Genomic DNA, 12,468 nt, shown 5'->3' with positions numbered 1-12,468 from the left:
CTGTAGAGAGTCGAGTACGGTTCACAAAGGCAGGTGCCTTGGTCGGTGGAGATCAATACTTGCAAGACTTGAGATACATGTTAATAATTATGGAGGTACTTGGGTGCGTTCTAGCTCGAACCATCAGCCTTGGTACCTCCATAATTATCCATACGCCCAATACTAACATGTATTCCAAGTCTTGCAGAAATCGATTCCCACCAATCGAGGTGTCCCCCTCCATGAACCATACACGGCTCTCCGCAAAGGTTGGGGGACAAAATCTAGACTTGACAATACCTTCGGTTGTTGAGGGTAGCACCGACTGCTTGATGGATGACACTTCGAAGACACCTCCTAAAGGAGTCACCCACCCTCCTCCGTGAATCGTACACAGCTCTCTGCGGACGCCAATGGACAAAACCCTGACATGGAGACAATAACTTTGGTTGTTGAGAGCAATGTCGACAACCTGATAGACGACACTTCAAAGACTTCTCTCGAAGGAGTTGAGTTGACCCCTCAACAAATATAATAATATTTGGCTTGATTTAAATTATTTTTTATACAAAAACCATGCCACTCATATGGATTCTTTTCCACATCATTAATTTAGTTTTTCAAAAAAAAAAGTCAACTAAAAAAGGACTTATTCTTCGTTGACCAAATTAGTTTTCACGAAACAAATACAAGAAAATATTTTTTTAGTACCACTATTAATTAAACCTAAACTATTCTTGGGAAAGGCAAATGTGCGATCAATAGGCTACAACTTAGGGTTCATATAAAAAAAATATTTTAGATAAGTTATTTTCAACGAAAACACACACCCTAAATTCCCTGACAGATGCCTGTTTTATAGGATAAATTGTAAATTAGTCTCTTTATTATAAAAGTGAGCAATCACTAAAATAATAATAATAATAATAATAATAATAATAATTCTACCAACAAGTGTTGGGTGAAGTAGTAAAGCACATTACATTTTTAAGGGGAGATGTAAGTTCAAACCTTAGAAACAACATTATTAGGAGAGAGAACCAAACCGCAAACATGAACCATAAAACTGATATGGACTATGATAAAAATTAAATTATTCATTTATTTTCTAGTACAAGAAATCTTTCCATCATTTAGACTTTTACTTAATTGATTCAAAATTAAAAATATAAGGGTCAAATTGCTCACTTATGTAGTAGAAGAATTAATTTGCTCCTAGATATGTATTTTCTTGATTAATGACATCTGTTATTGATGGAATCATTTAACTCACAGGATTGCTCTTATTCTAGAGGAGCCCCTTGATATTCCTGTTGGTGAAGTTTTTAATTATTACCTTTCTCCAAGGTTTACATTTAAACATGCTAGTCTTGCATGACATGTTGCTGTACAAATGATTTGCAACAAATCTACATTGTAGTAACTTCGTTGTCACTTAAATTTACTTGCAATAATTGGAATGTTACACAGTGGATTGATTAATGAAAAGACATCTAATACTTGTTAGTAAACTGAATCATGTTTACATTCATCCATACTGCTGTGCATTTTGACAGGTAAAAGATCGATGACAAAACCAGTTTTGTCTCGACGGAGAAAGAAGCCAGCCATCAGAAGCTTGTAGGCGATGGCGGCCCTTACGTGTACCTCTGTAAATAAACCTTTCAAGTAGAGAGCTTGCTTGAGAGTTTAATATGACAGACATGCAGGATGTTACAGTTCTTTGATCCACTTTCTAAAGAAACGAAATTTAGAATTCAAGCTTTAAACTTTACATGCATTACAAGACAAAGAATGCATCCCAACAATGAGTTCCCATCAACGTTTCTTTTTCTTTTTACATGAAAATGTTAGTTTGCAAATATTTATAAATGGCTTACAAAGGAGTTTTCACTTGGTGCGTGTTCATAGACAAATTGGTTTATCCCCACCATGTTTAACTTGAACCAGTTGGCTTGTCGTTTTTCGGAGCACAGACAGATTCGAGATTAAGATCTCCAACTCCCTTGGGTGGACCGATGCTGCATCGAGCTGTATTGTGCATTTCAATGGCATCTTTTATTTTCTGAAACTGTACATCGTTTTCAGAACATCCGGAGTAAGTAAGAAGAAGGGGATTTAAATTTGATATTTATTCGGTGTTTCTTCATAGTATTATGCTAACTAGAGATAATATAAACGATGCATATTTGTATGAACAACATGTACACATTTAGACCATTTCAATCATTTAGAAATAAATTCTATGGTCAAAACACCGAGATCAACAAAAAGGAAAGCGGAAATGGCTCACCTTAGCAAGTGAACAAGAAAAGGACTCTAGCTGTCCGTCTGCTCCACGATAGAAGTGGAAATAAGGAAGCACCTTAACATTCAAACTTTTACACATAGGTTTATTCTCATCAAAATTTACTTTGAGGAATATAATTTCCGGATGTTCTTGCGCCGTTCTGCAGAGCTGACATAAGAAGAAAGAACGGAGAAAAAAATGCTCTTAGGCACCGTGCCTTAGTTTTCGCATGGTGAAAAACTTATTCTTATCCTATATTCTGGCCAAATTAACGAAGCAATTGTGAAATTCCAAGCAGGAACATAATTCTTTGAACTTCTTTTTCTTTTCTTCATTTCGTCAACTAGTATCCTGCAGGCTCCATTTTATACTTACAGCACCGACATCAAAGCGACATTCTGACCTCTAATATACATGAATTGTACTATGTTTTTCTAGTAATTCCTCCTCTAGGAGTGATAATCAAGAGCATACTTCTTTTCAATCACGATACTTGATCATGAAATTATATGCCTACCGGAATATTACAACAACCATGAAAAAGTGAAGTGACTTACCTTGGGAAATAATGCTCTGCAGGAAGCACACCAAGTTCCATAAAATTCTACAATAACTAATCTATCCCCAGCTTCACTTAAGGCACTGATAAATTCTTTTGTAGAATGAATATCAATCATATTTGGTCCCGCATCCCTTTCCCACCATTTTGGCTGCTCAGTTTCTTCGACTGTTGCATACACCTGAAGCGAAGAAACATGGTTAATACCATTGTCCCACGAAGAGGAAAATTGATCAAATTTGTTTTCTTCAAAACGATAAAGCAATATCGGAATGTTCTAAGAACATGGTGATTAACAGGTTACTTTATTCATCCATATTCGATAGGAAAGACACCACCACTATTAAAAGAAGTGAATGCCATTGATAACATTGCAACCACCGAGACTAGCATATATCAGCATGGGTTTTCAGAGAAAATGATGCATCGGTAGTACAAAAGAACCTCATGCCAGAGAGAAACAAGTTGCCAGTCAAGCAAATTGTAGTGGAATAAGGAGGAGGGTATTAATCCCCAAGCCTACAACATCCAAAAAGTGAAGTAGAACAAACTTGGTATCTAAAGCTACAACTAACATAAAAGGTATTTAAAGCAAGCGTGAGAAACTGGTATATAGCAGGAAGACTAAAGGTTGCTCATTTTTGCTAGCTAAAACTCAACATAGCTTTATCTATTTGTCTTTTGGCTATTGAAACTCAATTGAAATCATCACTAGAAACCCCTGATAAGTGACAAGTGCCATATAATCAGAAAATTTTCCGTTACCAAAAGTATACTGTTTCCAGTTCTATGGTTGACTTGGAACCGGCAGCTAGAAAACCAAAGAATCAGCAAATCAGCACAAAGCCATTACTAGAGAACTTCACCGTTTAAACTAGTATATTTCTGAAAGCTAAAACCTTTACACCAAGTATCCAAATTCAGCTTGAAATGGAATCTAAAGATGCCTAATTCAAATATAATATTCCACAAGCAAAGAACTTCAATAAATAATAAGGCCATCATTACCAAAGAAAATAGCCAAGGAAACAATTTTAAGAAAAAAGGTACTCCTGTTTTTAGCTGAAGGATTGAAATAAAATTCAAAATCAGAAAACAGAAGGATATTGTACCTTGAAAGAGAGCGATAGTTTTCTGGGAGTCAGAGCAAGCGGAGCAAGACCAATAGAAGAAGAATAAGAAAAAATCTTATCCGAATTCTGATTGGTTGGTCCAAGAGACGATAGTGGAGAATTCGAAGCGAAGTGGAAAGTGGTGAGCAGTGAAGGCGAAGAGAAGCGAAGCGAATGAATTAAAGAAGACGACGACGATGATAATAATCGAATAGCATCTGCCATCAAAAGAGATTTAAGTGCAAAAAACCAAGTGAAAAACACAGAAGCAAGTATTGGGTTTTATACAAGTAAATCAATTTATACCAGTGGGGTTATTAATATCTATTTATTTTTTATTTAACTTCATAATAGGTAACCCAAAAGAACTTGTAGGGCTGAGATGCGATAAGCGCCGAGCAACAGGTAAGTGAGGGAGATAGTAGTTTGGTTTTGGGTTGAAGAAGGTGATCGAATGTAATTCGTTGGAAGAAGACGCGTCCACGTATGCATCTTCCATACGCCGCCGTTTTTGTTTACTGTTCTCTACCATATAAAATACCAGTTTGATGGAGGATGAAAGCGATGCAGTTTTTTTAACTCATTTATTGAAATTTAATTAACTCAATTCGTCCATACGAATAAATGGCCTGAAATATAATTTGGGCCATAGAATAAGACGATCTATGGTAGTCAGCCCATATACTTTTAGCTGTTGGTTGGTAGCCTAATTATGGCTGGGCCTCGTTGTTGCTCCATAAATACCCAAGCTTTCTTTGGATATGTTTAGTTAAATGATTATAAATGCAATTTGAGTAGGCCTCATCATGTGCCGGGTCACCCGTCCAAATTCGAAGACCTGTTTGAAAAGTAAGAGGTTTTGAATAAAAATATAGGTACGGAAAATATTTTCTAAACAAGTCGGGCCTTGAGTAAGATATTTTTGGCCCAGCTCAACCAGACCTGAATTTGTTAAAATCTTTTATCATTGTTGTTTGTTGTCATTTTATTATTATATTACTATTATTTTATTATTATTGTTAGGATATTATATAACTCTTATTGTATTATTAATTTTACTACTATTTTAGAGACATTTGTTTGTTAAGTTGTAACTATCTTTGTGTTATTTAAATATAAATTTTTTTAAATATATTTTCAATTTGTTGTAAAAAAATTTATTTTAATATTTTAGTCTATTTGATGTATTACGCTTTTTTTAAATTTATTTTTATATAAAAATAATATAATTTTTATAATACGAGCAGGGGCTATGTCCAACTCAGATTTAACAATTTTTATTTAGGTCGAATTTGAACCAAATTTTAAGCCTACTTAACCCATATTAGTCGAGACTGAACTTAACCCATGACTAAAATTGAGTCATTGAGTGAGTCTGAGTTGTGTAGGGGCAATATTATAGTATTCCCTTCAAACTTAAAAACCCATTTAAGAAACAATAGAATATGGAGAAAAGGGATATGGACAAGTTAATGAGACATAAAAGAGGACCCACCAAATATATTGATCATCATGAAATTTGGAAGGCTTCAGAAATTTGATTGAAAGGCCATGATGGTTGCATGGAATTCAGTATTTTGCTGCTTCTCTTATTGGCTAATATTGCTTCCCCCTTCTTTTAAATACACTTTTCAATCTTCAATGTAGAAATTATGGAGATGTCGGTTCTCTTGGTAACTCCTTTTCTTCTTTCACCTTCTTTTAGATATTCACATAAAATTTATTCCACAATATTCAATTAAGATTTTAATTCATCCAATATTATTTGATAGTTGTAATTTCAATGAATATAATTTCTTGGTGAATAAAGTTAAAGTTTTTTCTTAATAAATTAATTATGTTTTTCACGTAAGTGTTACTATCATAATGCAATGCCAAATCTTGACGGGTATCTTTTATTTCTTGTTAGGATAATTATTATCATCGGCCTAAAATTTGAATGGGTTTGGGTCAGATTTTGTTGAGCTTGCAGACCAAGTTCATTTTCCTGCGAAGTTACACGTGCATAGAACTATATAAACATGTGTTAGGTCTAGAGTAGGATACGTGTCTATATGCATAAAACCTACCTAGTATGTCATATTAATGAACAATGCCCATATCATATAAATATACAAACACCACCATCTTAGAGGGGCAAAGAAAAACACGCAAGAATATGGTGTGGTGAGCATGGACAGATTTCTGACCTAAAAAGATTTTCAGTTTGAAAGGAAAAATGAAAATGGCTCACCCCAATGAGAATTTTCCGATTAATTTTTTCACAAAACAATCTGGAATTTCTAGTGCTGGTAATCCACCTAGTGAGACAAATTTATTTGCCGGTTGGTTTGCAGATCAACTAGAGAATTTGGGTAATTCGGCTCATACATGAGTCTCAAATTCTTTTGACTTGAATATTCCTTTGGGTCAGGGATTATCGCTCCCCTTTAATCAAGAGGCATCTCCATAATAATTTTTTGCTCTCTAGGAGCAAATGAGGTTGATGAGAAAGCAGGTGACTTTGCAGAATGGTAGGTTCGAGCAACAACAGACATTTCAACAAGAGTTGCTAAGGCAGAATGACGAACTAAGGAGAAAGGTACAGTCTGATAATTCTGATCTCCATAGTAATACTGTCATGCATGAAGAAGGCCGTAGGGTATAGGAAAAATGGTAATAGAATGAGATGGATGCTCTACGTAGAGATGTACTGGCTTTGCACCCTAATTCTTAAGATATGGATTGGTTATTTTATTCTAACAATCCATTAGCTCTTGAGATTGCGGCCGTGAGTTTACCAGCTGATTTTAAAGTCCCAAAAGAGATGTTTGAAGGTAGGAGGGACCCACGAGCATATATAATCCAATATAATTATTATATGAATGTGTTGAGAGCTTCTGATGCTACGAAGTGTAAGGCCTTCTCAACGACCTTAAGGGAAGTGCAAATGACTGGTATTTATCTCCCCCGCAGGGTTTCATTCAAAGTTTTTCACAATTAGGTCAGATGTTCTTGGGAAGATTTCGAGCACATAGGATAATAATGAGTACTCTTATGGGTTTGATGTCTGTCAAATAGAGAGAAAGAGAGAGCTTGCAAGATTATATCAAACATTTTCATGTAGTGACGTTAAACACAAAAAACTTAGAGGATCAGTGGGCCATTGACGCTTTTATTATGGGAGTCTTTAATGAACATATGCAATACTCATTCACTGATAACAGACCGTAGAGTTTAGCATATTTGCATGAGAAGGCTCACAAATTCGCTGAGGTAGAGGAGATTAAAAGAGTAGCTCGCGGTGCATTCTAAAGAGATGATAGACGTTCGAGGAATAGAGAAGGAGTTGACGATTGTCCAGGCCCGTCTTTTCAAGCTTTACATGTATAAGGTGGGGGACAATAGAAGGGGCAACTACAGAATGAGTCATCTAGAACATTTAAAAAGCATCAACCTGACCATGCGAGAAGGTATCCTCCTCATGGTAGATTTGAGACATATACACCTTTGAATGATACGTGTGCCTACATCTTAAGCTCGGTAAAGAGTTTGGGAATTTTGCCAAGTCCTCCATCTATAAGACATGGTGTAAGAAGATCAAACTCGAGGGCCATGTGTGCTTTTCATGAAGATGGGAGACATAAGACTAAAGATTGTTCTTCCTTGAAGGATGCTATTGAAAAAGCTGTAAAAAATTGTGAGCTAAAAGATTTTGTAGCTCAACATGATAATCAACCAAGGAAAAGTTTGAGAATCGAAGCTAAAGGTAAATACAAGGTGAAAGGAACTATTTATGTGATAATTGGGACAGATGAAGATTGAGTGACTTCCAACACCAAGAAAAAGGCTTATCTTAGAAGTGTTATGTCAGTTAGCTCACCAAAGAGGTTACGTCAATAGGAAGAATAGAAGGTGGAATTTGGTAACAAAGATGAGGAACTAGTTTGTGATGAGGGAAATGATCAATTGGTTGTGTCAGCGGCTATTGCATGTTCCAAGGTAAAGAGAATATTGGTGGATAGTGGTAGTGTAGTGGAAGTTTTAACGTAGGAAGCTTACCAAAAAATAGGACTGAAGGAACAAACGTTAAAAAATGAGAGCCTGTTACATGGTTTTACGAACCATCCTGTTGAGGTAAAAAGTTGTATCACTTTTCCTGTTACCTTGGGGAATGACGAGCACACCACGACAGAGTATGTTTAATTTTTTATGGTTAAGAATCCCATGGCGTATAATGTTATTTTTGGGCGTCCCATAATGAGAACGACTAAGATGATGATTGTAACTTTCTGCATGAAGATTAAATTTCTTACAAGAATAGGGGTAGGATTCATACAGTTTGATTAGTAAACAGCCAAACAATGCCATATGTTGTCGATAAAACAAACGTCTAGACATATTCAGCGGGGATAGTGCTTGCAGCAAATAAGTGTGGATAGTTAGGTTTTGGATTTAGACAGCTTGGATGCAAGAAATGATGAGAGAGTTTAGAAACCAGAGGTAGCATAAGGTATGGAAACTTTACAATTATTCTATAATGATGTGGACAGAGTGGTGAGAATTTCATTAGCATTGGCAGCAGACAAAAAATAGGATTTTGTTCAAAATTTAAGAGAAAAATCTAATGTTTTCGCATGGTTGACTACGGATATGCCTCGAGTGGATTCTCAATAATTGTTCACAGGTTAAATGTTCTCCTTAGGATTTAACCGGTTAAACAGAAGAAAAGAAAGTTTGTTCAACAAGTTGTTGAGGTAGTAAGGTAGGAAGTGGAGAAATTGTTATCAGTAGGGTTTATCAGATTGGTCACGTATCCTGATTATGACTCAAATACAATGATAGTGAAGAAAGCTAATGGTAAGTGGAAAATGTGTATTGACTTCACCAACCTTAACAAAGCTTGTCCTAAAAATAGTTTTCCCTTACCATAGATCGATAGGTTGGTTGATGCGTCATCGGAGCATAGATTTATGAGCTTTATGGATGCGTTTTTAGGTTATAACCAGATATCTATGGCATCAAAAGATTAGGATAAGACAACTTTTTTCATTGAGGAAGACCTCTTTTGCTATCGGGTCATGTCTTTTGGTTTGAAGAACATAGGTGCAACTTACCAAAGGCTGGTGAACATAATTTTTAAAGAATATATTGGGTGAAGTGTTTAAGTTTATGTTGATGATATGCTAGTAAAAAGTTTTACTCTGAAAGGGCATGTTAGATATCTGTTAGAGGCATTCGCTGTTTTTCGGGATCACAACATGAAGTTTAATCCGAAAAAATATATTTTTGGTGTTAGAGCTAGAAAATTTCTAAGGTTTATGATTTCCAAGAGAGGAATAGAAGTTAATCTGGAGAAGATTTGTGCCATTTTGGATTTGCCTTTTTCGAAGATAATTAAAAATATTCAATGTTTGACAGGGAGGGTGGTTGCGCTTAATAGATTTGTTTCCAGGATGGTAGACAAATGTTTAACCTTCTTTAAAGCTTTAAGGACTTTCTTTTCTTGGATTGAAGAATGCCAGATAGCCTTTGAAAAATTTAAGTCATACTTTACATCTCCACCATTGTTGATGTCACATCGTGAGGGAGAGACTTTGTATATTTATTTGGCGACCTCGAACGAGGCAGTTGCAGTTGTTTTAATTAGGACAGAGGGAGCTCACCAGTTCACAGTTTATTATGTCAGCAAGGTATTATAGAACAGAGAGCAAAGGTACTCGAAAATTGAAAAAATTATTTTTTCTCTAATTTTTACAGCTCGTAAGTTATGTCCCTACTTTCAGGCTCATCCCATTATTTTCATGACAAATCAGCCCATTAAGGACATATTGTCTAGAGCTGACACTTCTGGAAGAATGACAAAGTGGGGGATTGAGTTAGCCAAGTTTGGTGTAGAGTACGCTCCAAGAATGACGATAAAGGATCAGATTTTAGTTGACTTTATAGTGGAGTGTTTTTTTGAGAAGTCAACCAATCTCATAGGTAACTCATAATATAGAGTATTAATAAGCGATTAATATAATTAAATTTGTTAGGTGTTTATTATTTCCCGTGAAGACTCATGATAATTACATGTTTAGTTTACTGCCTTATATAACGACTTATGATAAGCACATGCTCTATTCTAAAATTTCTTTTTCTATATTTATCATGCGAAATATAGTAGCTAGTTCACCACAGAAATGTGCAAATACGACTGATAGGTCAAAGAGTTGGAGTTTTTCATGTTGATAGTTCTATAACGAGGACGAGGTTAGAGGCAAGAGTCCTTTTAATTGACCTTGATAAAAATAAGTGGCAATATTGACTTCCTTTTAGTTTTCAAACATCTAATAATGCTATGGAATACGAAGCCCTAATATCAGGATTACAAATAGCTCGACAACTTGGGGCGAATGAGCTAATCATATATACTGATTCACAGTTAGTAGCTAAGCAAATGAGTTGTAAGTCTAAAGTAAAGGAATCAATTTTGAAAAAATGCCATGCCTTAGCAGCTTAGCTATACACAGGGTTCTATAAAGTGCAAGTCAGACAACTATTAAGAAAAGAAAATACTTGGGTAGATATTTTGTCAAAGTTAGCATCATTTGTTGTCATCAAACAAAAGGGAAAGATTTTGCTAGAATACAGAGATGTCCCGAGCTATGACATGCCACAAATTTTTAGCTTGGATCAAGAAGAAACATGGATGACCCTTATTGTTCGGACATTGCAAGGCGAAGAAAACCACCTTGACAAAAAAGAGTTCGCCAAATTACAACACAAGGCTGTGAGGTATGACATTATTATTTATAACTTGAATGCCTAGGAATTGGTAAGTTATTCCAATGTTGGTTGATTAATGTCTATTAATTAGTCAATTATTCCATTTTTGGTTGATTAAAACAATTTCTTTTGTTATGTAACTGTTAGGTATACCCTTTTAAAGGGTGTACTCTATAGAAAGGAGTATTCCCAATCATTGCTGCGATGCTTAGCACCCTCAAAAACCGAGTATGTGATGAAGGAGATTCATGAAGGAATTTGTGACGACCATTTGGGTGGCAAACTCCTCGCAGAAAAATTTTTCATGCAAGGATACATCTGGCCAACAGTACAAAAGGGTATATATCATATGGTTTGCACTTGTGATTATTGTTAGAGATATGCTCAAGTACATCGATCGCCAACAGAGCCTTTGCAAATTATGTCAGGCCCTTTGTAACGACTCAAAAGTTAGTGGTACCAGAAAGTGTAGTTTCAAAATCTCATTTCCGTAAATTGGACTCATAAATATTTGTATTAAATATTTACGGAGTTAATTTAGTAGCGAATCAAATTTCGATTAGGTAATTTCATTGATTTAAAGCTTATTTTAAGTACAGAGACTAAATTGCGTAAGTATTAAAAGATGAATTATAACTAAATCATAAGTAATTTATAATTATGGGATTCGTTAGACAATTAAAGCATCACTTTATTTTAGTGGATGGTAACATGATTTTAGTTGTTAGTTATATGATGAAATTTTAATGTAATAATATTAGTAAAGAGAAAATAATTATAATAATAATAAAACATAAGCAATTAGAACTAAGATGGAAAAGTGAGGAGAAAGAGAAACATGCCTTCAACTTTGCCTTGCATGCAAAAATTAGGAAGAAAGAAAGAATGAGCATTTGGCCATAGGTTCTAATTTTTGAAGCTCAATTTGGTTAGTATATTTTAGTCCTTTTTACATAAATTCTATGTTTTTAGGACCCCAAGATCATGAGCTAGCTTACCCATGTTAGAATTTTCAGAATTTTTGAAGTTAACGGAAGTTGCCATTATAGAGAAATTTAAGTTCTTGGTGTTATTTTGATAGATTTTAAGGTTGGAAGTGAAATAAGACTATTTTGTAAAGTCAATTGTTAATTTTATGCAAAAAAAGGACTATTTAGTGAAAAAATTAAAATTAGAGGTGTAATTAAGAAATGAAAAGTCCTATAGGGACTATGGGAATATTCAACTTTAATATTGAGGGTTAAATTTGGAAATTTTATTAGTTCCAGTTTCGGGGACTAAATTGAATTTCATGCAACAGTAGTATAAATTTTGTAATTGACTGTGAATTGGGTTGTGTATTTTGAATGTATTTTAATTGTTTAATTTCGTAGCTAACATCGTCTCGGAATACTCAAGAAAGAAAGGAAAAGACAACGTCGACGATGAATAGCTCGAAATTTACGGTTTGTATTTCTATAATCCAAACTATTTAAAATGTTATTTTTATACATTGCATTGTTTGGTAAGTATATATATAAGGTGAGTTATTCCTTTGAATAATATCATGAGATGTGAATTTGAATTGAAGTGAGATGATTGAATGATTATTAATGACAAATTATTAAATTGCATAGTTGTAAAAATATTTTATATTATGTGATATTGGATTTGATATGAAAATGAGATGGTAGGTTATGTATATGAATGAATGATTGAATGAGTGAATTCATCATATAAAATGGGATTACAAATTGAATCGAGAACATTGTTACCTTATTAACTGTTCGAGCAGGGTC

At 34.6% G+C, this 12,468-nt stretch overlaps 1 protein-coding gene across 1 annotated transcript; it reads right to left on the bottom strand.

The window, feature by feature from the left end:
* Positions 1 to 1,728: 1,728 nt before the first annotated feature.
* On the bottom strand, positions 1,729 to 4,425 carry LOC105790609 (thioredoxin-like 2, chloroplastic). Its single transcript, XM_012618309.2, has 4 exons — positions 3,941 to 4,425; positions 2,827 to 3,009; positions 2,273 to 2,437; positions 1,729 to 2,050 (listed from the first exon to the last, which is right to left on the bottom strand). The coding sequence occupies exons 1-4, from the start codon at positions 4,163 to 4,165 to the stop codon at positions 1,916 to 1,918; spliced, it is 708 nt and encodes a 235-aa protein (XP_012473763.1). The 5' UTR covers positions 4,166 to 4,425; the 3' UTR covers positions 1,729 to 1,915.
* Positions 4,426 to 12,468: the final 8,043 nt, after the last annotated feature.

The sequence above is a fragment of the Gossypium raimondii genome, chromosome 8 (assembly GCF_025698545.1).
Source record: "Gossypium raimondii isolate GPD5lz chromosome 8, ASM2569854v1, whole genome shotgun sequence".
In the NCBI taxonomy this organism is placed as follows: Eukaryota; Viridiplantae; Streptophyta; class Magnoliopsida; order Malvales; family Malvaceae; genus Gossypium; species Gossypium raimondii.
Note: the sequence above shows the minus strand (reverse complement) of the source record. Positions and strands in the feature narration are given on the sequence as shown.